General features: G+C 45.9%; 2 protein-coding genes across 5 annotated transcripts; one reads left to right on the top strand and one right to left on the bottom strand.

Annotated features, from left to right (window-relative positions):
* Positions 1-1,068: 1,068 nt before the first annotated feature.
* Positions 1,069-6,149, bottom strand: RAB19 (RAB19, member RAS oncogene family). 2 transcript variants are annotated; one of them, XM_072326514.1, is made up of 4 exons: positions 6,030-6,149; positions 5,707-5,915; positions 4,776-4,959; positions 1,069-2,845 (listed from the first exon to the last, which is right to left on the bottom strand). In XM_072326514.1, the coding sequence occupies exons 2-4, from the start codon at positions 5,899-5,901 to the stop codon at positions 2,580-2,582; spliced, it is 645 nt and encodes a 214-aa protein (XP_072182615.1). In that variant the 5' UTR covers positions 5,902-5,915; positions 6,030-6,149; the 3' UTR covers positions 1,069-2,579. The 2 variants fall into 2 exon arrangements, with proteins under 2 accessions (XP_072182615.1, XP_072182616.1); XM_072326515.1 differs by having other exon boundaries at positions 1,075-2,845; positions 6,017-6,143.
* SLC37A3 (solute carrier family 37 member 3) lies at positions 6,146-25,638 on the top strand. Of its 3 annotated transcripts, none has more exons than XM_072326508.1 (15): positions 6,146-6,284; positions 7,688-7,848; positions 8,327-8,438; positions 9,958-10,050; positions 10,808-10,891; positions 12,027-12,172; positions 12,762-12,858; positions 13,905-13,989; positions 15,036-15,217; positions 17,429-17,570; positions 18,773-18,874; positions 20,249-20,296; positions 21,104-21,255; positions 22,948-23,013; positions 23,841-25,638. In XM_072326508.1, exons 2-15 carry the CDS (start codon positions 7,748-7,750, stop codon positions 23,931-23,933), a joined length of 1,503 nt encoding a protein of 500 aa, XP_072182609.1. In that variant the 5' UTR covers positions 6,146-6,284; positions 7,688-7,747; the 3' UTR covers positions 23,934-25,638. The 3 variants fall into 3 exon arrangements, with proteins under 3 accessions (XP_072182609.1, XP_072182611.1, XP_072182610.1); XM_072326510.1 differs by lacking the exon at positions 6,146-6,284 and adding an exon at positions 6,309-6,372; XM_072326509.1 differs by lacking the exon at positions 6,146-6,284 and adding an exon at positions 6,991-7,114.
* The last annotated feature ends 1,990 nt before the right edge of the window (positions 25,639-27,628 follow it).

Raw genomic sequence — 27,628 nt, 5'->3', positions numbered from 1 at the left:
TTAATGCTGCAGCAGTTTAAAGGGAAGGAATCCACACAGTTCTTGGGGTTGAGATAGAATATGAGACTGTGCTGTATGGATCAAATAGCAACAGAGGAGCTACAAAGGCAATTTAAATCAGCTGTAGAATTAGAGGCATTATTTAACTCTGTTTACGCATGCAATTGAGGGAAGCCTTGTGTCTGGTGAGCAAATCAGGCCAGATTTGGCAGTGATAACTGATAAGCAGCAATGTTTAGGGGTACAGCATTTATCAAGGCAATCCAAGTTGTGTGTTCAATTTCTGCCCCTAACTTGTCACCATAGCTTGCTGTCATTGCTGTTACCCAGGGATATGCTATTTGGGCTGCATCATTTGCAGCCACTGTCCGCATCTTCTTGCCAGCAGGTTAATGTGATCACACAGACAAAGCCTCTGTGGGCAGCTTTCAGTTCTTTGCCCTACCACATGGGGAGGTGCTGCCTGCTTCACGTGACATGGGTGTGGGTATGTTTCTTGGTTAACTTCCATGGGCAGCAGCTGCTCGCTTCCATTAGCCGTGATAGAGAAAGGCACTGGCAGAAGTTACACGTCTAATGGTTGCTATTGTCCACTCCAGAAGAACAGGATAAAGCTTGTGAACAGAGTTGGTAGTTTTCTTCATGTCAGCTCCTACCTCATGAATAAGTCTATTAATCTGCACTCTGAAAAACTCAGCAACTGCTGCAGCTCACTCTTAAGCTCTTCCTGTGAATGAAAAGTGACCCTGTGGGAGCCATTCACTATAACTGAAAGGCAGCGGGCAGAAGCAACCAAAGGAAAGCACAGACTCCTGTTTGAGTTGCACAAAGCTGAGCGGCAGGGTAAGTATTTAAGACCAGATTCTTGGGGGGGGAAATAAAAGATAGGGAGACCATTACAGCCATCAAATGGAAGGGAACAGAACACAACAAAGCACAACAGCTCAACTGCAAGCCTGAGCTGTGCAGCTTTCTGCTACGTTTACGGGCAGCTGAATTAACCACTGTTCTTAGTGCGCAGTAGCAAAGAGCCTGGCCAGAGCAAGCAATAACAATAAAAAGATGTTCAAGGCTAAATTAATGATTTTACTCTATTTTTTGGTGCTTTTCAGACAAGCTTTTCCAGAAGGATTCGCTCCATCTTTTCCCCTACTTCTCAGGGACTTGTGAAACATGACAGGTAAAGTGCCATCTTGTCAAGTGGCAGCTCGCCAGCCTTCCAAGGCCTTCTTCCCATATAACCCAGACTGTATTTTATTTGTTACAGAGTGCCATTTCTAGTTGATAGCTTAAACGTTAACAGTTTAAGTGACACACTTCAGTACACGTGGACAGATGATACATCTGAAGACTTCTCCTGTATATTATTGCTTTCCCCCCTTTTCCTCCACTCTTTATATCTTTATAACTGAAAACATTAACGAAACCCTCCACCTGCTTTCAGTTCCTGTGCACAGAATTGAGTCTTCTAGTAGCACTGCTTGTGCTTGGGAGGGACAAGACAAGAATCCTTCCAATGCTTACCAAGATATTCCATGAAGCCTCCCAGGCAATAGCGTACATACTTGTATGCTCAACACCCATCCCTTAACTGCTGTAAGGTGAGGTTGCATTGCTCAACCATATTCCTTGTTGCTATTTTACACAGACTTGAATCCCTTCTTTCTCAGGCCTTTGAAAAAAAGTCTACAGGCACACTCCACCATTGCACTTTCAAACTAACAGTCAGCTTTTGATAAGGATCAGTACATCAGAAGCAAGACAGGCTTAGGAAAACAAAGTAGCCCTTTCACCCCAGCATTAATGGAGGCTACTGTGGTCTTGGAAGCTTCAGTGCTCCTAATAACCCTGGGTAATGAGACAGCTCACTACTAGTTACAGCTCCTATAATTCAAGAACAAAATGAAAGACAGTGGTTCTCATTCCCAGGAGAAGGTTGGGACCCTAACGTACCATATCCTGCCTGCTTTGAAGGACTGAGGATGACTCCAGCTTTGTCTAGTGAGGAAAGCAATGCAGTTGTGAAATTACACCCTCTTACAAGTGTTGGTCTTTAATAGCTTGGCATGGGTGGCTCCATGCCTGACATCAGGCCCTCCCCTAAATGAAAGCTAAGGCAGCAGTGGGTTAGTGCTGCCCAAGTACAACAGGCATTTTAAAGCTGCTAGCTGAAAAGCTTGCACTACAACAGACGGCACATCTCAGAAGAATCAAATCAATGCAGCTCCTAGTGCAAATTTATCTCCTGACATAGCCAGGAAAATGTCTCAAACATAGAGTTAAAGGCAATCTCTTTTTTTCCCTTTACAGTTCTCTTTGGTTAAGGCAAAGGCTGGCAGCTTCCTGAGCTCTCTCAGCTTACAAGTTCCCGTTAAGGTATCAGTTGCCATGTTCCAAGCAATGTGCGCTGCCAACAGCAACAGTGATCGCCGAAGATACTTACACACCAAACTGCAAGGTGGAAACATGAGAGATGGCTCGAGGCCACATAGCAAACTTCCATCATCTGAATTAAACTGAGATCAAACATAGCCTCAGAAAAATGATGACTTCCAACTTTTTGTTCCCGAAGAGAGCATTCAACAAAGGCACTGCGTCTTCTCTGCACTTGGACTGGCAATCACTGGCCTGGAATCAAGGTAGACGCTGTTTGGAGGACTCTCTCCATGAAGCTGCAAGGTATTTCGGGCTATCAGCTCCTTAGCCATCAACACAAACACCTCTTCGATATTTTGAGCTTCTTTGGCTGACGTCTCCAGCACAGCGAGGAGCCCATACTTCTCAGCCAGAGTGCAGGCATCTTCAAACAGGACTTGTCGCTTATCCACCGCGTCTGATTTGTTCCCTTAAAAGAAGGCAAACAGATAACCCAGTAATTCAGTCCCTCCTATTTTTGTTTCCTCTAAGTGCAATGCATTACTTCAGTTCTGTTAAATAACAGAATTACAATGGAAACAAGTTACTGGAAAAGCAAGACGTGGGCACGTCAGAGCCACTGTCACAGAACATGGATGAAATACACAGCTAATCAAATGACTTAAGAAAAGAAACCACTGTTTTTTGTGGGTCTATCTAGTTATTTGCTCTAGGTAGCAGTGCCAGAGGATTCTTTGAAAGCATCCAGGTGAAAATCCTACTCAGAACAACATAATGATAATCTGATAGAAATGATAAACACACAAGGCTGTTTTACATGAGGTGTTTTAAGTAGTCGCCACACTTGTTGGATTATCATCAGTCCTGGTACATGCAGTGCCTGGCTTAAGTCTACCTTCTTAGCTCCAGGACAACCTTTCACCACATGCAGATCTTGACACCACACTACGTATAACCCAGCTGCCCTTCCCCTCTTAAGTCACTTCTCGCTTTTCCCAAAGGGAACAAACACCATCAGCAAAGCACAAGCCCCCAAAGCTGCCTTACTTCATGTTTCTTTGCCACCTTAAAGACCACCCTGCCCTGATCCTTTCCTCCTCCAGCACCAGGTGGGTGTTTGTTTTTTCCTCCTTCAGTTCCAGATGTGAAAAGTTGAAAACTTTTAACTCTCCCACTGGAAAGGTGTAGAAAATGACCACAACTAATCCAGTGTTCCTGCTATGGTAAGCAAAATAGCAGCGGCACCAGGAGAAACTACCACACCATCTCTTTGGCAAGAGCTTGTTACTAATGTCATAGTCAGAACTTAAGAGGAAAAAAAAACAAACAAAAAAGACCCCACCACACACACTATCAGGTCCTGTCCTTTGTAGTCATTACAAGAGAAACGCTACCAAGGTTTGTGGGTTGTTGTGGTTTTTTTTTTCCCCTGCCTCTCTTTCTTTCTTCCTTCCTCCTAACTCAAAGCAGGTCAGAATTTGTTGTTTGTTTCCTCAGAGGAAGAACAGGAAGAACCACAGCACCAGAAGCACGTAGTTTGCTAGAGGCACCAGCAGCAGCTTAAATCCCATGCCTGCTGTGCTCCAGGGCTCAGTGCTGCCTATCCTCAAAAGCCAGTCTGAGCTGCTGTGGCTGTGTGCATTGCTCTCAACACTGTGCTGCAGTGGAAAGTAGATAAAGGCTGTATCGCGTTAGCATGTCAGGGCTCTCATTTGCAGCTTCTTTCTTGGGGGAGGGTAAGAGCAATAATAATCTGAAACCCAAAGGGAAAGAATCATCCTGCTTCCTCTTATCTCCAAACCTCACCGATTTCTACTCATTCCTTTCCTCGAGAGGCAAAGCTTCTTGAACGCTAGCGGAATAAAGGAGGAAGAGAAATGCAAGCAGACTACTTAATGCTCTGCAGAAGCTATGTGCCTGTGTAACCCTCTTACCCAGTCAGAGTCACATTACAGAGCAATGGACAAGCGCTACCACAAGAACAGGGAGGAAAAATGAGAAGGAGGAGTTGTGTTGCTCGGTGCATCCCTCTTCATTTTGAGTTATCAAACCGCTGCATTCCTCCACATCAGAAACACGGGGTCAGGCTTACTGCCATTCTAACATCCATAGGGTTGTATTTGCTTGCTACGCTACCACCAAGATCCATGCATTATTTCAGCAGGGAAGAAACACGTGAAGAGATTTCACTGTCAGCAATGGGCCCTGTCCTACCAGGGTCAGGCTGTGGCTTTCTTTTTAATTGTTTGAGATATGTATTTTCATTATTTTAGTTAAAACCGTGTTCCCCTTTCATTCATAGGTTCATGGATGCTCTAAGCAGCAGCGGGGAGGTGAGGAGGAGTTTGCACATATATTAGAAAAGCTAAGTAACGTAATACTTAAATTTAGATTCCTACCAATTAACATCATGACCAAGTTTGCAGCACCATACTTTTCAACCTCATGAATCCAGTGAGGAATAGACTCAAACGTGGACCTCCTAGTGAGGTCGTAGGCAAGGATGGCTCCATGGGCGCTCCTGTAATAGGACTGGGTTATCGTCCGGAAGCGTTCCTGACCAGCTGTGTCCCACACCTGGATCTGCAAGAGAAAGGATTCAAGTTGTGAAGTCCAATAGATCCAGGCTGGATGTGGTTCTGGGCAACCTGGTCCAGTGTTTGGTGACCCTGCCCACAGCAGGAGGGTTGAAACTAGATGATCTTTGAGGTCCTCTTCAACCCAGGCTGTTCTATGATCTGAAGAGATATTTGTGTGTATACAGACAACCTGCACAGACTGAAGAGCAGTCTGTTAGATTAATGCTGGCTTTATAAATAGACCATCATTCCCACTTTCAACAGGTGGGCTGACAGATAAGGAGCACGGCAGCTTTTTTTAATAAGAAAGAAAAAAAAGCAGATGAACCTGCTGCAGGGCTGGGCAGAGGGAAGGAGTCTGGACCCAGCCTCCCATAGGGTCCTTAGAATTAGAAGGGACCCTGAACGACCACCTGGTCCAACACCTCAGCAATGAGCAGGGACACAGCTACATCAGGGTACTCAGAGCACCTCCAGCCTGACCTTGGGTGTCTGCAGGGATGGGGCATCCGCCGCACCTCTCAGGGCAACCTGTGCCAGTGCTTCCCTATGCTTATCGTCAAACACTTTCTCCTGATGTCTAGTCTAAACCTCCCCTTACCCTACCACAGCAGACCCCGTTATAGGGTCTGTCCCGTTCCTTCTCACAGCCTCCCCTTCGGACCCCGGGAGGCCGCCCTCACGATGCGGTAATGGAGGCACGGCCGCAGTCCCGGCCCGAGGCGCCTCCCAGCCCGCTCCCATCACCCACCTTCACTTTCTTGCCGTCGATATCCACGGAGCGCACGGTGAAGTCCACTCCGATGGTGTTCTGCTGCTTCTCGTAGAACTGCCCCGTCTTGAAGCGGTGCACCACGCACGTCTTGCCCACGTTGGAGTCCCCGATCAGGATGATCTTGAAGAGGTAATCGAAGGCGTCGTCCGCGCTGGAGCTGGAGAACGGCATCCCGCAGCCCGGTCCTGCGGCGACGGCAAAGCGGGGGGTGAGGAGCCCGGACAGGGGCTGCCCGCACCTCCAGCAGCGGCACGACCCGACCGACAGCCGCCCCACCCGCACCCACCTGCACGGCTCACCTGCCGCCCAGGTAGCGCCGCTTTGTACCCCGCCCCGTCGCACCGGGGTCGACGGGAAACGTAGTCCCGGCCCTTCCTTCTCCTCTTCCTCCGCCCCTCGGCCGGGGCGGCGCCGCTTCCTTCCCCTCCCCTCCGCGCCGGCCGTGAGGCGGGACCGCCGGGCGGACTCCCGGCCTACAAGTCCCGCCGTGCCCGCGGGCCGCCCCGCCGGAAGAGCCGCCCGGATCGCCGCTTCCTGAGCGCCGCGGCGGTGCGGTACGTGGGGCTGCGGGGCCGCGGCCGGGAGCTGCTGGGCGGGGGATGGAGGGATTGACGTTGCGCCCGGGGAGGTTCGGGTTGGGGGGTACGGAACCTTGCTTCTCGGAAAGAGCGGGGCTGTGCTGGCACGGGCTGCGCAGGGAGGCGGTCTGTCACCGTCCCCGGGGGTGTTGCGGAGCCGTGTGGATGTGGCACTGAGGGATGGGGGGGCATGGTGGGGGTGGGCATTCGTCGGTGCTTGCTGAACGTCCGTGCAGACCAAAGGGTGGATGTGAGCACAGGGAGGCTGTGCGTGGTGCGTTGCAGTATGACATGGAGGACAAGGAGCGTTCCAGATTGCCGTACGCAGCACAGAGTGAAGGGTCTCCGTTGGTGATGACAACTGGGGAATGGCGTACAGAGCTGAATATTGGCGTCAGTGCATTGAAAATGACAGCGATAATGTTGGAATAGTGCAAAGTTTGCACAGTGTGGGTCCCATGAATGCTCACGTAGGGACAGAAAGAGCAGCACGTGCAGCTTTGTCAGGACCTGTTGAACCAGTATGAGGCTGAAGGTGATGCTGTCCTGGATCACACCATACATGGTGTCACCATCAACTCTGACCACTACATCACGATGCTGACTAAGTTGAAGGCTCAAGCTTCTGGAGTCAGGCCCGAGAAAAAGACAACCTTCCTCTTGCAGCGCGGGGGCCGTACCAATTTGAAGGCTGTAGAGCACAATGCCAGTCTTGGCTGGACTGCCCTACCACACCTACTGTATAGTCCTGATTTGGTGCCTTTTGACTCCCATCTGCTCAGGCCAGGGAACGGTGAACCGCATAGGTATCTATTTCCTAGCTGCAGTACCATGATAGCAACTGTGAAACAGTATGTCACCTGCACAAGTGCAGATCTTTATGGGCGCAGCGTGCAGGCACTTGTTCATCGATGGTGAAACTGCACAGCCAATAGTGGTGACCGTGTTGAAAAATAGTGTTGCTGACAATTTGCTCTATCAAATAGCATTATAGTTTCCATGGAAATAGATAGGAGCGACTTATGATGACCACTCTGTAATCTGCCAAATACTTAAATAGCGTGCGGTGGTTGTTGACACGGGAAGAGCTGCAGTTGGTAGATCTGGGAGGACTCCTCTGGTGATGGGCAGTGAGGAGTGCAAGCAAGAAATGGTTTGGAGGATGACCAAGGGTTGCTTGGGGAATGGGAGTGAGAAAATGTGAGTTGTCGAGGGATGTACAGCTGGTGAGATGAACAGAAACGTGAACTGAAGTGAGAGGGAACAGCAGAGCCATTCCTGCTGAATTCTAGCTGTTTGGTGAGCAGCACTGTATTTATACTTGTGTTTTAATTCATATGCTTTCTTCTTTTCTCCCTTCCCACCTTCTTCTCTTTAAGCAAGCAGACAAAATGACCTAAGCATCGACCAACCCTTGCTGCTGGGGCAGGAGCAGGGCCATGGCTGTGCCTGGGAGCTCGCGGAGACAGCCTGCAAACAGAGGCCTGGTGTCCCATTGCACTCATCATCATGTTGTGGTGTTCCTGCTGACCTTCTTCAGGTAGGCTGAGTGTCCTTCTGCAGAGCGGTGTTTGTTTCACTGAATGTGGGGAGGTACCGAGCTTGTCCAAAGAAGGAGAGCAGAAATAGGGAAGTACTCTTAATTTTGGCTCTGAGCCTTGAAAGCAAACTCAAAAGTCAATAGAAACGGCTGGTCTGGGAGTCCTGCGATAGCCAAGTGAAGTGTGCTGTGCCGTTGGGGAATGCAGCCACCAACGGAGCCCTCACCAAAGGTGAGACTGACTGCCAGGAACTCAACCCGTGGCAGAAGGCTTGTCCTGGGTGGGTGCACAAGACAGATTCTCCCTCTCTGAAGTTGGTGTCTGCCCTTGGTTTTGGAGCTCCCATTGCTAGCAACCATCTCCAAAGTGTCAGTTCTCTGTTATTTGGAGCATATGTCTGAATTTTGAGTCTCGCCCTTTCCCACATGACCAGCAGAGAAGATTTGGCCAACCCGTGCTTGTGTTTTTTTCTGGCAGTTATTCCTTGCTCCACGCTTCCAGAAAGACGTTCAGTAATGTCAAAGTCAGCATTTCAAACCAGTGGACTCCATCCTGCCTGAACACAACTTTTGAGCTCCGGCCAAATGAGGTAACTAGCAAGTGCTAAGAAAGATGAGTAGATTCCAGTAAGCTTAGGTTGTGGCGCTGAAGAGGCTCTTTTATTTCTTGCTGTCAGGGCTGCTACTCTGAATGTGTGTGGAAACTTCATGTTTCTGAATTTAGTTTTCTGGATTATTCTGGTGTTGAACTCTTTCCTAGTGGTTCCCAGAGAGAAATTTGTAAGGAAGTTGGTGTTCTGATTGAGACTGGGACACCCCCCTGCTCATATAGCCAGCAGAACAGAGGAGGTGAGGGAAGGGGAAGGAGGGATCCTGCTTTGAAGTGCCAGAGGCAATAAAGGAGAGCAGTGAATGGGGTTACAGTGCTTTAACATCCTGGCTCTGGCTTTCTGGTGCTGGTGACCATACCACAATTTTATTAGATCTGCACTTTTCAGTCTTTATGGATTTGTAGGTCGTCTGCGGGTTTTATAATAAGTTTAAACCTAGTGACAAGAGATTTGATTATCTTACCTTCCTAAGACACTTAATAGCTTGTGGAACTCCAGGAATCTGTTAAAAGTTGACATCTACTGCTATAAGGAGGTGTTGGTGGCTTCAAGTGGCAGCAAATGTTTTTCAAGGGCCTTATTAGTTTTCTTTGACATGTGAGACTTAAGCAGAAGCTGTGTTGATTGGCCATATCGTAGTTAAGTCTCTTAAACTAAGCAGTTGTATAATTGGTGCTGCCTGTGTAGGATGTTCCTTTGGGGAGGCAGAATCAAACTAAACCTGACGGTGGTTGAGTTAGATGCCTTTGTAGGCCAGGTTTGGATTGTTTGCTTGTTTTTCTAATGGGGATAAAGTGTGGCGGAAACATTGTCCTAATAAACTTTATTCTTCAAGTCGTCCTCAAAACTTGCTTTTTTCCACTGATGTCTCCAATGCTACTTTGTGGACAATGGGACGTTTTCCTTTTGTTTGATCATACTGAATATAGGTTAACACAAAAAATGGAAGAATTAGCGACTGAAGTTCACTGTGCATAGTTTCTATCCTGTTTCTTCCCTGAGTTCCTTTTGTGTTCTCACTTTCTGTTTGTGGTCTGTCATGCCTTGTTACGGTTGCTGCCACAAAGGCTTTAAGGGAATTATTCATTTACTGAAGACGGAAAGATAGCTACAAGAGAGGCACCGCACATAAACAGAATATGCCTTTATTGTATTATTCATTAAGATAGTCATCAGTATTTGCACGTAAGAAGTTGTCTAACGGTTGTGTGCTTGTTAGAAGCAGAGTTTGTTTCCAGTCATTTGTCTTGATCCAGGGGGAAGTTGCATTTCTCACTTGGCTTGCTAGTTTGTTGTTTAGAAGTGAAACAAAATGGCAGCGGGCATTTTCTGCAACAAATAACGTGAGATTTGTTCTTTATTTGTTGATTAAAGTGTTGGAAGAGTAGGAGGTTGCTGGGGCCAGATGCTCTTCTGCTTTGGATTTGGGGTTTGCGTTGAGAAGAGTGTTATGAACTGTGCTTCTCCTTGGTTACCTGTTACAATTTTCTCCCTGTAGCTATGGAACATCAACCATTTATTTCCAAGTGCAGAAGAAGCAACTCTCTTCTTGGGAACGTTGGACACTATTTTTTTGTTTTCCTATGCTGTGGTGAGTAAAACTAACCCAGTGCTGCTGAGCTGTAGTTGAATCTGATGCAGATCTGATGCGCCCATGTTTGGAGCAGATGGACAGGGCCTTCTTGGACTTACTTAGCACTAATGCAGTTAAAAAGCTTGGTTTGGGAGCGTTTCTTTTCCTTTGGTTGTGTTTGTTCCATTTGTGTCCCATGTGAACGTGGCTGTTGACAAGTGCAAGCGAAGTACTGTCACTTCAACGTTTCTTACACCTCTTTCATGAGTGAGGGGGGAGGGGGGAGTTTGAGCTCTCCAAAAACTGTTGAAATTTTTAAACATAAGGAATTGAATGGACAACTTAGGAAAAGCAGCTCTCTTAAATACCTGGAAGGTTATCGCAGTGAGAGCCAGGTTGGTCTCTTCTCACTGGTGACAGGATGAGGGGAAATGGCCTCAAGATGCATCAGGGTAAGTTCAGGTTGGATGTCAGGAAACACTTCTTTACAGAAGGGGTAGTTAAGCACTGGAATGGGCTCCCCAGGGGGGTGGTTGAGTCACCATCCCTGGATGTGTTCAAAAACCGTTTGCATGTGGTGCTCAGGGACATGATTTAGTGGAGGGTTGTTAGTTCGGGTAGTATGGTTTGGTTGCTGTTGGACTTGGTGATCTTTAAGGTCTTTTCCAACCTGAGTGATATAGAAACATTTGGGTCTGCTTGCCCCTTCTGCTTCATCTTAATTCTTGCAGGTACTCATTTTGTGGACTTATTCACTGTTGTGTTTTGTTCTCAGGGTCTCTTTGTGAGTGGCATCGTTGGTGACCGCCTGAATTTACGCTGGGTTTTGTCTTTTGGCATGTGTTCATCTGCTCTGGTGGTAAGTCGGAACGTACTGGTGGGATTTAGAAATACCTCCGTTAGGGGATCTGGATAGGGATCTATTTTTGGAGAAGAGACTATTTCTATGTGAACCTTGTCTTGAGCTGTAGCTGTACCTCCGTGGTCTCAGTGCACGTATGGGATGACTCAACTCTTCCTGAAATATCTATTTATGGATACTGTGTCAGAAGGAAATTCCTGTGTTTGAGGCACTGCCTAGAGACTTGATGAATAGCTTTTGTACAAGATCAGTGTATTTGGACTTTTTGGGACTGCCTGGTGTTATAACTATTCTCCATGAACATGTATGTTGGCATCAGGTTTTTTTGCCTGCAGATGCAATTTTTGCTGCCTTCTTTAAAGGGCATGCTAACAGTACGAAGCATTCATCTGCTTATTCTGCAATTGGCAACAGGGCGTACATCGGAAATGCACAACTGCATAAAACAAAAGCATTCTTCAAGTTGGAGCCGCTGCAGATGAGCATCAATCAGTTTTATCTCATTGTGGTTTTCTAGTCACTGAAGCAATGTAAACCATGTAGAGTTGTTTTGACCCATCAGCTGTGAAGCCTGCTGTGGTCCATTGCATTCTGCAAGCACGTGATCACAGGCAGGCACGTATCCAGCGCACTGTGTTTATTCTGGCTAGTTTGGATTAGGGCTTGTAGTAATGTGGAACCTGGCTGTAATATTTATGTTAATTTTTGCAAAGATAAAGAGCTACTGGAGGCTTTGTGTTTGAGCGGAGACCTGTGGTTTCAGATGTCAGTACGGTAACAAATCAAGAGGCCGCTGTGTTTTTAGCATTGTTACTGAAAGTATTTGTCTCTTTCTTTGGCTGTGAGTGGGTCATTTACACAAATAAGTCTTTTGGAGTGGAAGTGCTGAAAAGATGTTTTTCTCTCCCAAGCTGTTTAGGCTCCAGAGTTGGTGCTGTGGTGGCTCAGCAGAGGGTGCTGTTAGCTCTGAGCCATTTCTCAAACAATACCACGCCAGCCTCCGGCCTGGACTCTGCCAGGAACCTTCTTCCTGAAATGCCTTTACTTCTCACTCTCAGCTTCCAAGAGTAATCTCGTGGTTTCTTTTCTCTTTTATTATTAGCTTTCACTAATTGTACTTATTCTTCCCTAGGTATTCTTCTTCGGCACCCTCACAGAATGGTTGCATTTCTACAACAAGTGGTTCTACTGCTGTCTCTGGGTTGTGAATGGCTTGCTGCAGTCCACTGGTTGGCCCTGTGTGGTTGCTGTCATGGGCAATTGGTTTGGAAAAGCTGGGTAAGCTGAGATTTCTGCAGTGACTCACTTTTTTGACCTGCTGAATAGCTGGCAGAGCTGGAAGTCTCAAACCAGAAAGGCACAACTCTATTTTGCCAGCATTTCAGTTAGAACTGAAGTTGTGTGGGATGCCTTACTTTCTTCTGTTATCTCTTCCGGAGCCATAGAACAGTTTGGTATGAACACGTTTGCATGTGCTCGAGACATGAAGTCAAACTTGCAAAGGTTTGTAGTGCAAAGTGGTGGAGTTCACTTTGTCTTGCCACTGGATTAACTGTTTCTGACCACTTATCACTAAAGAGCTCAAGTGGGAAGTGACTTATCTGAGGGTTGAGCCTGTCTCTGGGCGATGCTATTGATGAGCTGCAGCCATAGCTTGTAAGCCAGTTTATCTCTGCTGTAATACAAGTGTTACAGGACAGAACATTTCTTGCTTATTTATTTGGTGTCCCCAAGTTACTGTGTGTTTTCTTTGCTGTAAGAGACCTTCGATTCTCTTTAGAGCAGGCAAGAAAACGTTGTAACTTTATTGCTCCTAATATCACCTCTCCCTACGTCCTCCCCTCCAAATTCTCTTTCATTTCTGCAGGAGAGGTTTTGTATTTGGCCTCTGGAGTGCCTGTGCGTCTGTGGGAAATATCCTTGGGGCGTTCCTTGCCTCCTGTGTTCTCAAGTATGGCTATGAGGTAAGTATTGCTGTCTGGCTTCTAGCTAGGCCTGCATGTCTGATTGGGTTATGCAGAGTTAGTTTTTTGTCTTGAAAAATAATAGGAATGTTTTTCTTCTTATCTGAACATCCAGTTTCATCTTCTGTAATTCTATGGTAGGAAGCAGGAGGCAGAACAGAATGTTATTCCTTTCCTAACCCTTCAGATTTGGGAGGAATGAACTTGAGAATTCTTGGCAACGTGGGTGAAGTTTTTGAAGAGCCTTAATGCTTTAGTGTATTCTCTTCTGATCTGAGTGGCTTAAAATGCTCTTCCAATCACGTCCATCGCAGGTTCTCACTAAAGTGAGTTCATTACTGCTGAGCAGAGGTGTAGTTTGACTGATGCAGAGATACGGCTTCTTGTTGGGAAGAGGCCAGGTGTGCTTTATATTGCTTGTAGTATGCCAGGCGGGCAACTGAACACAGGGAACCGAGGCATATATTGGAGCACATGACATGCACAGACAGACAAACAGGGCTGAGAAGAGAAACCTTACTGGGCACCAAATATTAGCCTTTCAAGGCTGAGATGAGAAATCGGGATCAGATTCTTTTCTGGGTTGCAGAATAAAAGAGCAAGAAACAGTGTCTATAAAGTGAATCAGGGAAGGTGTCAGCTGGAATTTGGAAAAATATTTTGCCGTAAAATCAGTTAAGCACTGGGGGAGGGTCCCTGAGCCTGGGGAGTCTGCTTTTGGAGGGTTTCAAGACCTGATTGAATAGGTCTCCCCAGCTTGCTCAGGGGAGTCAGAATTTGGTGTTTGCCAGTGCTTTAAGCAGTGCCTACCAGTGTAGCTGGATCTGTGATTGTATTGGGTGAGCTCCTTCCTCCATCACCTGGATAGAACCAAGTCTGTTCAGGAGATGCAGAGCTCACTTGTTTCCAAGTTTCATGGATGTAGTCTGAGTTGTAGCTGTATTTACTCCCTGACGGGGTCAGGATGGAGAGACATCCTCATTGATCAAAGAAGCCCATGTGACTGAAAGTCTTCTTAAAATAATATCTTTTTTATTTATCTTCAGTATGCCTTCTTGGTGACTGCCTCAGTCCAGTTTGCTGGAGGAGTAATTGTCTTCTGTGGGCTCCTGACTTCACCAAAGGAAGTGGGTAAGTAGTAAAGGGCTGTAGTATTTCAGTTCTTCCCTGGGAAGCAGATTTGCAGCTTTCCTTGTAGTACTAAAAGTGCTGCTTGTACTGACAGCACTAATCCTCAGGATTCTTACAAAATGCTGTTGCACTTGAGTATAAAAAATGCTCTTACCAAAATTACGCGGAATGTCATCATGCATCATCTGTATGGAGTCTGGATATTAAAAAAACAAAACAAAACAAAGCAGCCCACCTCTGATCCTTCCAGATAGGAGTTCTGAGTTTTCCTTTACCTGGAAAACCAGTAGCTTTTTAAGAAACAGGAAGCAATCTGTTAATGGGCTACTGTAAGCAAAAGAACTGTGGCAAGCCCCAGCTGCACAGTAGGAAGGGAAAGTGCTTTCAGCGTGCAGGCTTCCAGCAGCCAGTTGAACAGCTCTCAGGCAGGATATAGTCCTTCTCCAAGCAGCTGGTAGGCAAGCCAAAGTATAACAGGAAAACAAAAGACTTTTCAAGCTTTGATGGGGACATGCAGGAGGTTTCCCAGCTGCCTGCAAAGGCTATAAAGTTGGTAGCACTGAAAGAGTCTGCATAAAAGTGTTCAGCAGCCCTGAAAGCTCAGTGCAGTTCCTAAGCCTTCCGTTCCAGAGGAGGCATTAACAGGCAGCAGCAGTCAGAGTAGGTGGTGGTACACGCAGTCTCCATGCACAGTGCAAGTGGTAAGCAGGAGCCAGGTGAGGGGATCCCAAACACCAAGTAAGGTGGAAATTCACTAATTTGGTGTACCTTCAGACTAATGGCCAGACACTCAGAGCAGACAAAGTCAACACCAGGCTCAGACAGAATACTTTCAAGAGCACTAGAAGAAAAAGGGTAGAACCTGTTGACATTGCAGAACAGCATCTATGTGTGTTTCTAAGCCAAAGGAGGATGGAGGCATGGGAGAGCAAGGGAACTTCTCAAAGGGAGAACTGCTTAAAAGAAGAGAGTGTAGCTTTAGACTGGGGAGGGCATGAACAGTCTGTGGTCCATTGTTCCTGTTGCATATCCCTTGTATAACGTAGGCCTTCCTGAGCTTGGAGCTGATGAAGAAGGCAGTGTTGAGGAAGATGCCAACAGACCATTGATGGGCGATGATGATGCAGATGATGATGAAGGCAATTACTCTATTCAAGCGTCTGATACTGACAGCCAGCCAAAAGCCATCGGCTTTTTCCAGGCCTGTTGTCTTCCAGGTGTAGTACTGGTGAGAACACAGATTCCTGAACGGGATCTGACTACTTATTTTTTCTAAATACAAATGTGACTTTTTGTGTTGTCTGCACTGTTAATGTGATTGTTAATATACTGACTGTGTGTTTCATTTGCCAACATTTGACAACTTATCCTGTTAAAACCTTGGGGTTGGGGTAGTTGTCTCTGTGCGCATGTGCTGTAATACTGTCCTGATATGAGGCTGCATGTTGCTCTTCCCGTTGGACTCCTGCTTCGTTTAGTGTATGTGGTGAGCCAACTAGGGCTGTGGACATCCTGTCCTTTTTGCCAATGAGTTTACAAAGGAGGCAATGGGAAAAGCTACCTTTCTTGCTGAGGTAACTGGCCTACCCTGAGAAGTTGAGTTCTTACTGCCAGCAGAGCATTACATTGAACTCTGTGATACTGATATTTGGGTGTGCTTTTTTTAGTTGCTTTAGAGCAGAAGGTTGTCCTGAAAAAGCCTTAGTCAATGTGATGGTGATGTAATGTGCCAAAGTAGGTGTTTTTAAAAAGATAAGTGGAAACAAGATGTGGTGATGCAATTTCCCCATGTCCTCATCCTGTCCCCTGCATGAGAACATGTGCTCCTGCATCTGCAGTATTGCCCAATTCATGAATTTGATCCAGTTGAAAGAATTAAATGGCCATTAAAAATAACATTAGTTTTCTGTGCAGGTGCACTCTGTGCCCTCTGAATATTAGAGTCGGTACACTGAAGCTGGTGGAGTAGCTGACTCAGTAATAAGTGTGAACCATTTGGATTTGATCACGCAGTAGAATTATTGAAAGGGTGATACTGTCAGGTACCTTTAAGGAGCTAAGCAGTCGGCTGTGTTGTGATTAAGGCAACACAAGATCTAGAAGGAGTGAGTGGATGAGAGCATGTTCTGTGTGTTAACCCAGCAACGCAAACACCTCTGAGTCTGAGTTTTGTCTTATGCCAGAGTTCTACGTCAGATCAGTGAGTAAGAAACCAAACACTTGAGAGAATCTCCAGAGATCTGTTAAAATCCTACAAAGACTGTATTTATCTTTCTGTAGTTCCTTTCTTCTCCTACTGAGTCATATGGTTGGAAGAGTTTCAGCATAGACAGTTTTGCCTCGGACCTCCAGAAATTCAGTGTCAAATTAGTCAGTCTGTTTGACAGTTTCTAAGCACGTTGTGATAAATACCTCTGTACAGTGTGATTCTTCACGGTCAGAGTCAGAACTGTAACATCTCTGTGTCACACATGTGTGGTAAAAGCTAGTTTGTGTCCTCGAAAAGAGCAGAGCTGGTAAAAATGGTGTACTAAGAGAATTTTGGAAGAGCTGATTTTTGTGCCAGAATAATCTTTATTTTTAACATTCAAGCACGTATGTTCTCTAAAGCTGTCATCCGAGCAGCTAGTTTTTTTTCCTACCTTGATCCTCATTTACCTCTTCAGACATGGATCCCTTAAACTGCTGTGTCAGTGTATATCATATCAGGAGGCATTACAGAAATAATGTGCCTCATCCTGCTGCATGCTGGGCCAGCGATCCCAGAGAAAGATCCTTTGCCACATAGGAAAGATCCACAAAAGGAGACTTCCTGTTGGCTGAGGAGGAGTTGAGCTCAGCAGCCAAAAGCAAAAGCTTATCTCAGCTGCTGCGTGTGGAGGCTTAGCTTTAGCTCAACCTTCCCTGGAATAAACCTGTCTTGGAATACTTACCTGGTGGTTATGAATGAAACTTTCTCTCTCCTGGTGCTGTAGGCAGGTGAGCGTCTGAAGAACACAAAGTAGCACAGAGGAACTACTTCATATCATTTTGCTCAGCATGTTGTGCAGATGACTAAATTTCAAGCTTGTTTCATGTCATGTGGTTAACTCCCTTCTCCTTAGAAGGTGAATTTAATATTTAATTTCTCTTTTTTTCCCCCTTTTTCTTTTTTTTTCCTTTTTAAGCCTTGTGTCAGTTCCTCTCAAGATTGCACTGGAAGCATTTTAACCCATTGCATTTAGTGAAAAGAAAATAACCTTCTTGACAGTGATTTTTGTGTTCCTGGGTTCCCTTTGATGTTCAGCATTAAGCTTTCATGATGCTGTCTTCTTATATGAAATGCAGAAGCACTTCTCCCTGAAAGCTTCTGCTACGTACAGAGCTTTATGGGAAGAAGCAGAAATGCTTTCTGCTTTTCTCAAGTGCTAACTGCTTTCTGGCCCGCTCTTTGTTCCAGTATTCTTTGGCCTATGCCTGCCTGAAGCTGGTGAATTACTCATTCTTCTTCTGGCTGCCCTTCTACCTCAGCAACAACTTTGGATGGAAAGAAGCAGAAGCTGACCAGCTTTCCATCTGGTATGATGTGGGAGGAATCATAGGTGAGTGAGTGAGCAAGGAAGTGGTGACATCTTCTGCATCTGCCCTGCTAGCATTTGAAAATGAAAGACAGCAAATGCAGCTCTCAGCAGACACATTCATTGCAATCTAGCTGAATATATAAATAGGCTTCTTACATATGTATGTGCTTGTCCTTTTTCTACAATGAAGAGTATATTAGTCCCCCCAGATAGTCCACATATGGTTTAGAGGATTCTATCATATTCTTGGACACTACTCCCAGCAGGTATTTTTCTTTACTTGCTAGGACTTGCCAGGCACAAAAAACAGCATCCCAAGTGCTTGCTGCTTCCTTTTTGACAGGAACCCTCAAGGGAGAGGTGAGGTCTGGGCTGTGAAGTGTTGTACTGTACCTTCTGTCCTGTATTTATAAGAACAGACTCAACACAAAGCTCAATAGAGCAGGCACAGCTCTGTTATCTTCCGTGAAATAAAATGGAATGGTATTTTTTCTGCTGACTGCAACATCTGCCTCTAGTCCTCCAGAATAAAGAACCACCATCTTTGTGATTGGGCTCCCACACTCCTGTGTTCTATTTCTTGCTTTATTACCTAGTCCAGTTTGCTTTCCCAAAGCATACATCCTTGTTTGGATCATTTTCAGTTTTTCTGCCTCTACGGCCTTCTCTAAATTAGGCTTTCTCAAACACCGTAGTTCTTAGCAGCGTAGCAGTTCCTATGGAGGCAGTGGTGATGCATAGGGTGATTTGTGTCAGCTGTCAACATTCGTTGCAATTAGCTGCATCTACCCTAAGTAGGTGAGACAGCGGGGAACGTGAGCCCCCTGTGTGCTCAATACTTTCCCTGTGAAAAAGAGCTGCACTTTCAGTTAAGGGAACCAGCCACAACATTAAGCTTGCTCACGTTCAGAGCTGTGTTTGTTGCTATAGGGGCAGGAAGAGGAAAAGCAGGAACACTGCCTATAGTTGTGTGCCTGAGGGGGAAGAAAAAAAGTAACAAATTTTTGAGAAAGCAGCGTGAGTAGTTTTCCCTGCTCTTTTTGGGCTGCTTATGTGTACTGTTATCTCTGTGTCTGAGGTGTAAGGGCAGGAGACGCCGCTTTCCAGATTGCAGAGAAAATGCACCTTAATCAGAAGGCAAGAGACCGCTTCACTCAGTGAAACAACTTGGTTTTGTTCAGGTGTTAGCATCCTAAGCCTGATGATGACTTATGTTTTTGCAGGTGGAACTATCCAGGGCTTGATTTCTGACGTGCTACAAAAGAGAGCCCCAGTACTAGCAATTAGCCTGCTCTTTGCTGTAGGCTCTCTCTTTGGATACAGCCGTGAGTATGGTTTGTTTGCATAGTGATCAGACATTCATTTGGTGCTTCTTAGAGAAAGACAGAGTGCGCCCTGTTCTAGTTATGGTCTTGAAGCTGCTCCTGAACCAGAGTGGTGCTTTTCGGTGTATTTTACTTCATATGTGGCACTGCACAGGAAGAAATCCATTATCTGATTAATGAGATGGAAAAGAATGTTCGGAGTGGTTGGATTTCCGTGTGCTGACAAGTTGTGGTACTAATACCTCTCTAGTGTCAGTGAGATTTCTGGCGTTGTCACTATATCAAAACCACAACTGGCAGAGCAGGAAATGTAAGGCATGTCTCTGTAGTAAGAGGAAAGAGAATCTGCGGGAGATCTGTGCTGATGAATTTACGTGTATATACTACAAAGAGGCAGAAGCTCTTAGGCTTTACCACTTAGTTTTCTGCAAGTGCTAAAAATCAAAGAGTTCCTGCCTCCTTTATAGTAGATCCATCTCTTGCTGGCTGGCTATTAGAAAAACTCTGTCAGGAAAACTGATATAGGCAGATCTCATTTCAGTGAAACATCTGTGAAGCTCTTCTAAGAGCATCGGGTTTGTACCTTGAGATGTATTCTTCAATGGTTCCAGAGTGCTTTGACTCACTTTTATGTCATTTCATTCCTTTGTATCTCCCTCTAAAATGAAGTGGCGTTGCAGGCCAGCTTTTATAGAGCACTTTGAGGTCTGTGGACGAAGATGACTGCCAAAGCTGGACATGACCTGTGAAGTGTACCTTTTCAGAGCCATTCTGGCTTGCTCAAATGGTCTCAAATTAAAGGCAGCGATGTATGAACATTAGATAGCAAAGATTGTGTTTGGTGGAGTTTTGTCAGAACTTTTGCTACCTCACTGCTGAGGTAGTGAGCTGGAAGCAAATACAGCAATAATACTGAAGAAGTTTGAAGCTTGTACTAGACAGCAGAGCAGCCAAAAGTCCAGGTGTCCGGTGCTCAGCTCAGAAGGTACAGTTGAGCAAGATATGCAGAAGTCTCAGGCTAGTAACTCAGATTTATTGCAGTGGTAATTACATTTCTATCAGCCGAACTGATGGAAATATGCGTCACAAGGAAGAGTGATAATGGACTGAGAAGATATCAGCTGGGCTGCAGCTTGCTTGTCTTACACACGGTAACTTTACCATACAGGGGCCCAAAGTTGTGGTAGTGAGTAAGGAGTTCAGATAATGCCAGGAACTGAGGTTCTGGGAAAAAAATGTGTGAGAAGTGCCAAGGAATTGTGATGGAAAAGCAGCTGCATGTACCTAATAGTGCTGTCCCTATAAAGGCATAAGTCAATGATGTTCTCAAGTTCATTTGTTTTACTCAAGACTTACCCTTTCTTTCCCCTTCAGGTTCTCCTAATAGCAAACCTATCAATGCTGTGATCATGGCAATTACAGGTATTGTCTAAAATGCCACTGTTATGCCAGTAGACACGTTTATATGTTTATAATGTGTGTGTATATATACATTGTGGAAAAATCAAGCTTAGGTAGCGATAATGCATTTGTGTGTGCTGTCATTGCTACTAGCTTTGCAGAAGGAATAAAATATGAGGCCCAAATTATGTTACTTTTGGGATTTACCTGTAGAATAATAGCCTAACAGAGGCAAGTATGGAATATATACCACACGGAAGAATGGATTGGAACTGTAGGGGTCTGCCTTGGCTCAGTATGATGGGAGTACCAAAATATCTGGCAGTGAACTGCAGTTGTGCTTTGTGGGTGTTTGCCAGGACCCTGAATGCCCTGTGTTCTCTGAAGGGTCACGAGCTTTTTGTGCACCAGATGTATGATGCTGTGTTATGGAATTAAGATCAGCCCGCATGAATGGAGTCTTTCTTTTCAAACACTCCTACTCAGAACTTGCTGTCCCACGAAGATTTTTTTTCTTCCATCTCTCCGCCAACCCTTGGATAATGAGACTGTAGCATGGGGGACATACCCGTGCTGTGCTGTGTGTACCCCTCGTTGAGGGTTTGCATATACATACTGTTAAACAGCAGCTTCTTCAATTTGCTGCATCTCGACTCCTCACAGTGTGCCTCATCTGCTTACTTAGCTTGTGCTGTTGAATGAGGATGTGCGTGCTGACAATGTGTGTGTGTGCGTGCTGTAGGTATGTGCGCTGTGTTTAGAAGACGTCCTGTTGAGAATCTGTCCCTCGCTTCATTTGCACCAAGGCTGTTTTCTCGGCTGTTTCAGGGTTTTTCATTGGCGGCCCTTCTAACATGATCAGTTCTGCAATTTCTGCTGACCTGGGGCGCCAGGATTTGGTGAGAGGCAGCAGCGAGGCTCTGGCAACCGTCACAGGGATTGTGGATGGAACTGGCAGCATTGGTGCTGCGGTGGGCCAGGTGAGGCTACGAAGGAAAACAAGCACTGAGAATGAGGCAGAGGGTCTGTTGTGGTTACACACGTTCGCTCACTCCTCTGTTGCATGGAGTGTGGGGGTGTGTGTGTATCTGTGGTGTTTGTTTAACAAACAAACATGAGAATACGTCCTGCAATCCACTGGCTGAAGTTTAACTAAAAGCCAGGCTAAGTATATCTAGCCCTATCGCTATAGCAATTTCATAAACCCAGTGAGTCTGAGACTCAGTTCATACCCTGAACTGGAAAAAGCAAGAAAAGGTCAGCTCCACAAAGAGGGAGAATAAAATGTTTTGAAGCTTGTTTGGCATTTTTGCTCGTAGGTAATAGCAAAATCTTTGCTTACAGAAAACTTCACCTAGAGGACTGAGGAAAATTCGAACACCCATTATGAATGTTACAGTGTTTACCGAGCAATTTCAGCTTTGCTCTTATTTGTGGTTCCCCGTTTTATTTGCGGATGTCTCTTACACCCTGTAAATCTGGCACCACTTACTTTGATAGTCCTTACAGTCTGCTGCCAGGGGCCTGAAGAGCAGACTGCTGCAGAAGAGGAAGCAGACAGAGTGCCCACTGGGGGCATTTTTACTTCTCAAATACAAGCGATAACTTTGTGGGAGAATACAGTGGTGCTTTGGGATGGGAGGACTCAGCAGGAGGATTGGAGCCAGTTCTATTCTAGGCGTTCTGTAGTGCTGGTGAATTACCGACGGTTTGGGCAAGGCGTGCAAGTTTCTTTTCTCTGAGGGGATTTGGATTTGTACTTGTCACTTATTGCCTGATGAATACAATCGTTCTGTCTCATAGGAGAGATGCCACTTAGCTCCATTAAGCATGGAAAATTACAAGTGCCTGGTGGACGTATTAAAGTGCACTGCTGTACTCAGTCTTCATCCTACATTGTCTTCAGTGTTTCTGTCTTCCCCCACACATACCATTGGAACTTACATCGTCATAAACGTCGGGCCTTTAGTTCTGAAAAATTCCACCTGCCTCCCATTCTAACACAGCATTTGTTTCAGCAGAGACAAGCATGATGTCATTCTGGGGGTGTGTAACAGCAAATGCACAATGAACGTGCTGGAAACTCACATCCTGCTTTGTGCTAATATGTGGTGAAGAAGGGAAGCGTTTGTGCAGCAATTGAGTATAAACCTGCTAATAGGGAATACAATTTCTTTTACGCACCGTAATGTCCTATAGAAGAAGGATACAGTTCAGAACAGACTGTAGTCTCAAGTGTCTCGCCTGTGATGAAGGGTTAAGTAGTTAGTAGTTGCACAGCTCTTAAAGAATGTGTCCTAATTTATAAGCCATTCTAGAGCTTTTAGCTCTTCTGAGAGTACTTACATCCACTTATGTCCTGGTGTTCTGCGCAAAAAACTCTGTATTCAGCGGAGTCAATTTGTCACTGTGGAAGCTGTAGTTCAGTTCAGTCTCTGTGCTGCTGTGAGTTGCTGTAAAGCTTCAGGATGATGTCTCTGCTTTGCTGAGATGGGATTTTACACAGAAAGGCTGCTGTCCTGAGTCATCTATCTTGACAGGAAAAGATCAGCTGGAAGGCTTTGTGATCAGCTCTTTATGGCGTGTTAACAGCCCACAGATTCTGAAAGAGTGATGTCTGAATGTCGTGCTTATCTTCCCGATTTGAATCATTTTCTCCTCTTCTGTTTCAGTATCTGGTGTCTTTGATTCAAGAGAACCTGGGATGGATGTGGGTTTTCTATTTCTTCATTCTAATGGTAAGAAAGACCCCCTTTTAAATTAAACTTTTGTCCAGTTCAGTTTGCAATGGCAAGTTTTTATGAGAACTGAAACATGGTGACCTAGGCCTGCAGTCTACTTCTGTAGAAGCTACAGGCTCTGATGCAGGTATCAGAGTGGTGTGTGGTGTGCCTTTGCCTCAGGGTGTGTAAATCAGCTAGGTTCATTCTCTAAAGTCACACTGCTCAACAGGAATGGGGGTTTTGGCAGACGTACAAAAATACTTACCTAAAAATACCTGTGTGCGCTTCCCAAAGTTCATTCTGCATGACTGTTTCACAAGGCGGGACGTTCTCCACATTCATCTCCACGCTGTGTAATTCCTAATGTTTTCAGAGAGCTGCTTGTTTGTCGGCTCTGGAAGGTTAGTGAGACAAGTGATGAGGGTCTTGAAACTAAAATTAAAATGCCTTGTCCTGATACAGTGCCGGGAGAGGGGATGGTTCGAACCCCGATCTCCTCAGCATTGCCACAGTGTTGAACACCGTTTCACCTGTTCTTCCCTACTGGAAGTGGCAGGGATTGTTAGCGGGCATCTCTGCTATGGAATGGAATTTGGTAGCTAGCAGAGAAAGCCAGGAGGAAGGCTATTGAGGAGATAAAGGGCTCAGCTTCTTCCTGGAAGGAAAATCATGATAGCTGAAGTTGTAGCAACCTGCTTGCAAACTCAGGCACTTTGACTGCTGCGCATCTTGCTGCAGTGACTTTTAGCCCAAAGCCTTCAGTGGAGCCCTTGTGCACTCTCTGGATGGCTGTAGCTATTGTTGCTCTGTGCTGATTGTCCTGGATGTGCTTCTTTCCACAGACGAGTTCAACCATCCTGTTCATTTCACCATTAATAGTGAGGGAGATCAGACTGCTTCTGCACGAGCGGCACCTGCGGATGCTGGCTGAGTGACTTCTGCTTTCCTCCAAAGGACTGTTGTCTGGACCTGACAGCTGGGACACTAATCAGATCCCTGGGAGACTTGTCGGTTATACCTTCCAGGTTTGGACTAGTTCAGAATGGCTCTGCGAGCTGCGCTTCGCCTGCCTTTGCGAGCTCAGTATCGCAATACCAAATACCTGTCCTGAGACCATCCACATCATGGAGCTGCTGCTCAGAGCTGGGCAATCCACAGGGCTGGTGGGTTGTTCCAGCCGACCAGGCTTCTCCATGCCAGCAGTCGCATTGGGATCTGCTGTCGGGTGCTCTCACTGCTATTCCCTCACTTATTTATTTCTAGATGTCCTGACTACAGGTCGGGCGTTTAAAACTGACATTAGAGAGGCTGTCTCGCAATGACTTTAGGTGCTTCGTAGTGCTGGTGGAAGCATACAGTGCGTTTCATGGGTAGGTCTCAATTTACAATCACTGTAGCTTTTAGAAAGGGCAAAAAGATTTGCCATTTGTGCTGTCCACTTGTTTCAAAAATCCCGTTGCTAAATCTCTGCACAGATGGACCTGTGCTGGCCCTGCCTAATAACTGTCTCATGTTCCAGCAGATTTGCATGGAGAGGTGAACTCCATATTTTATTTTATTTTAGCATTATTTTTTATTAATAATGATTATCACTACTAATCTCTGGGAAATGAGATTTTGGTTTTTAAATATTTAAGCAGACAAATAGCGTGCAATATTTAGGTGATATTTTACAGTGATCTCTGAGAAAAAAGGCCTTAACAGATCCTTTGCCTCTAAAGGAACTCTGGAATGGCTTTGGGGATCAGCAGTGGGGCACAAATACTTTCACTACCAGGTTGTGTTTTGTACTTTGATCAATACTGACCAAAACGGGATTGTCTGGTGCTCCTCTGAAGGAAGCGGATGTTGCTGATTGCGTCCTCGTGGGGCAACCGCTTTCAACTCCAGCAAGGGATAAATTGGATGAATTTAAGGGACCTGGCTGCTCTCAGACGAGGGCTTCCAGACAGGGACTGAAGCATCCTCGTGGAGCAGTACCAAGAAGCAAATGCTGTCTCCCCTGTGCTCCCCTCTGTGTGGCTGCGTAGGGGGAGCTTATACTCCAGGGTTCTGAAGCTGAGTTGTACATTGGAGTTTAGATGCAAGTGAGCTCTAAAATGACGTGGCTGCACTTAGGATGGGAGTATTTGAGCATTTTGCAGTAGTGCGGCCAGCAGGATGGCTGACTGACACCTCTGACATCTGATGGTGACATTCATGGGATCACTGAATAAGTTCTCAACAAAGTGTCTTCTGCTTTTGCCTTGGGATGTTCGTGTGATAGATACGTGTTAACCAGCAGAACTTTGGTCGAACGCTTGACTTAACCGGACGGTGATGCCTGGTGGGGGCCAGGGGCAGGAAAATCCTTAAAACTGAGAATCGGGAACTGTTTTTAATGGGAAAATTGCCTTTTTAACATGTACAGTGATTTATTTGGTTGTTGTCTGTTTTTTTAATTTATGAATGTCGATTTTTAGTCACGTGATGATTGTAACGAGCAGAATGTGATTAGTGCCTTATGGTTTTACTGTATGGAACGGTTGCTTGGTGATCACTGCTCTTGCAGCAATGGCTCCAGGCACAGCTTTCCTCACGCGGAAGCTCGGCTACTTCATTTTTATATCTCTTTTTAAAGTCTTTTTCGTTCCTGGTGGAGGTGATTGTTGCCTTCTTTGCTAATCCTCAAAAGGTGTCGGTACTTGGGAAAATGACAGCGTTAATCTGACGGGGGACCTGAAATCCCGTTCTTGTCTATTCTCATTCCCATTCCAATTTTGCCTGTATAATTAGAGCAGGGGACCGAGAATCTATCATCAGGCTCTTACAATTATGCCCTGGGGTTGCTGTTCACGTCCCAAGCTACTCATTAGCTCCTGTACAAATAGAATCAAAACTCCCAGAAACTGAGTTCCAAAATTGATGGTGGCACCATTTGCCCCAGCCGTGCTGTCTGAGACGCTTGGTTTCAAATTCCAGGCTGGATGGGCTCTCTGACCGCTGCCCGGGAGCAAAATAAGCTGCGATGAAAGGTGGGGTGGGAAGGGGACGTCGCTGGGGGCGGGGGGTGGCAGCCCCTGGAACAAATGGTTTCCTGTAAACAGCTCTGTCCCCTCTTGAGAAGTGTCAGAAGTGCTGTGAGCAGGCACAGGCTGCCCCGCAGCTCGTGTGTACGTGCGGCGCTGCTCTGAGGCCCTGACCTCAGCAAGGCCTTCCTGTGTCTTCAGCATTTTGGTTGTAATTGTCATCCTGCCTTTGTGTTCTGTGTACTTTGAGGTGCTCAGAAGGAGAAGAGTTGTCAATTTGATAGTGCCCAAACCGATCTCTCACCAATAAACTTGCTTTGACTCGAGCTGGGCTAAGCCATGTGTGTACAAGTCAGGTGTTCTTTCCTTGTAAAGAACCTTGCCATGTGGCAGCCGGCCCTGCTGTGCCTTCCCTTCTGTGGCTTGTTTCTTTACACACAAATCCACACTTAACTGTGCTTAAATGGACTGTCCCGGATGGACACTGGGGGATTGTGTACTTGTGTTTGTGTTTTATAGCTGACTGTAAATTCAGAGTTCAGCACAATACCCGGTTGCTGGGGGGAAGGAAAAGAAGCACGCATCTGCACGTCCTGGTCACTCACCCCCAAGCGGCTCAGGGGCCTGTGAAGCTGTTCTTCAAGAAAACTGTTCCTATTTTTACCCCTCTTCTGTCTATTGATAGATTAGCTTAGAGATTTCAAACCCGCTCTGTAAGTACTTTAAGAAGTAGAATTTGCCTTGAAATTTGTATTGGAAACAACTATAGCAGCAATTCCATCCCCACCGCTGTACCTGCAATCATCAGAGCCTGATGTTGGGCAAGTGGAAGCATGGGAGTTGCATTAGGAAGTGATCTCAGGGTATCTAGCTGTGGCCTGGGATGTGATGGACTGTCTGACCAAATTGGTGGTGAAGGAAAAGATGTGCTTCAGCCCCCTGATACTTATCAGTAGCAAGGAAGGTCCTCACAGTTGATATCATCCAAACAACACTTCCAAGTCCTGGTTTCCTCAGAAGCATGGAACCAAATGGCGGTAAGCCTGCATGGTGGCAGTTATCACAGCAGTTATCTTCAGAAGAGGAGGAATGGGACTGCTGCCCTAAGAGCTGGGCAGCCTCAGAGTGCACATATCTTTGTCCAGACCAAGCCCTGAGCAGCAGCATTCCCTTCTACAGGAAAGTGGGAGGAGAAGCAGGAGTGTGTTCTAAGGGCTGTCTTTTATGTCAGGGAGGAGAAAATAACCTATTTTTAGAGAGCCTCACTGCACTCACAAGCAGTAGTGGTTCAGGTACGACTCAGACATGCCACTGGTCAACTATTGCGTACTTCTGCCCTCTATCCAATGGTAGCCAGCACTAGACCAAGCCTATATGCAATTTATCCCCTTTTCTATCTATAAGCATCAACTAAAAGTGCCTCTTGAAGCATGAGAGAAGCATTGTGGCCCTTTTGTTAGGCTTAAGATAACTGAAAGATAAAGATTTCTGCCTGTGGCTGTGGAAGTCCAACTGAAGCTGCTTAGGGCCAGCCTGCCCTTTTTTCTAAATGCTTTTAAATCAGCAGTTGGCAGCTGTTGGACCTGCAGGCTAACTGATGGAGTTTGTGCTTGGGATGCTGG

Source organism: Excalfactoria chinensis, chromosome 1 (genome assembly GCF_039878825.1).
Source record: "Excalfactoria chinensis isolate bCotChi1 chromosome 1, bCotChi1.hap2, whole genome shotgun sequence".
NCBI classification, from domain to species: Eukaryota; Metazoa; Chordata; class Aves; order Galliformes; family Phasianidae; genus Excalfactoria; species Excalfactoria chinensis.
Note: the sequence above shows the minus strand (reverse complement) of the source record. Positions and strands in the feature narration are given on the sequence as shown.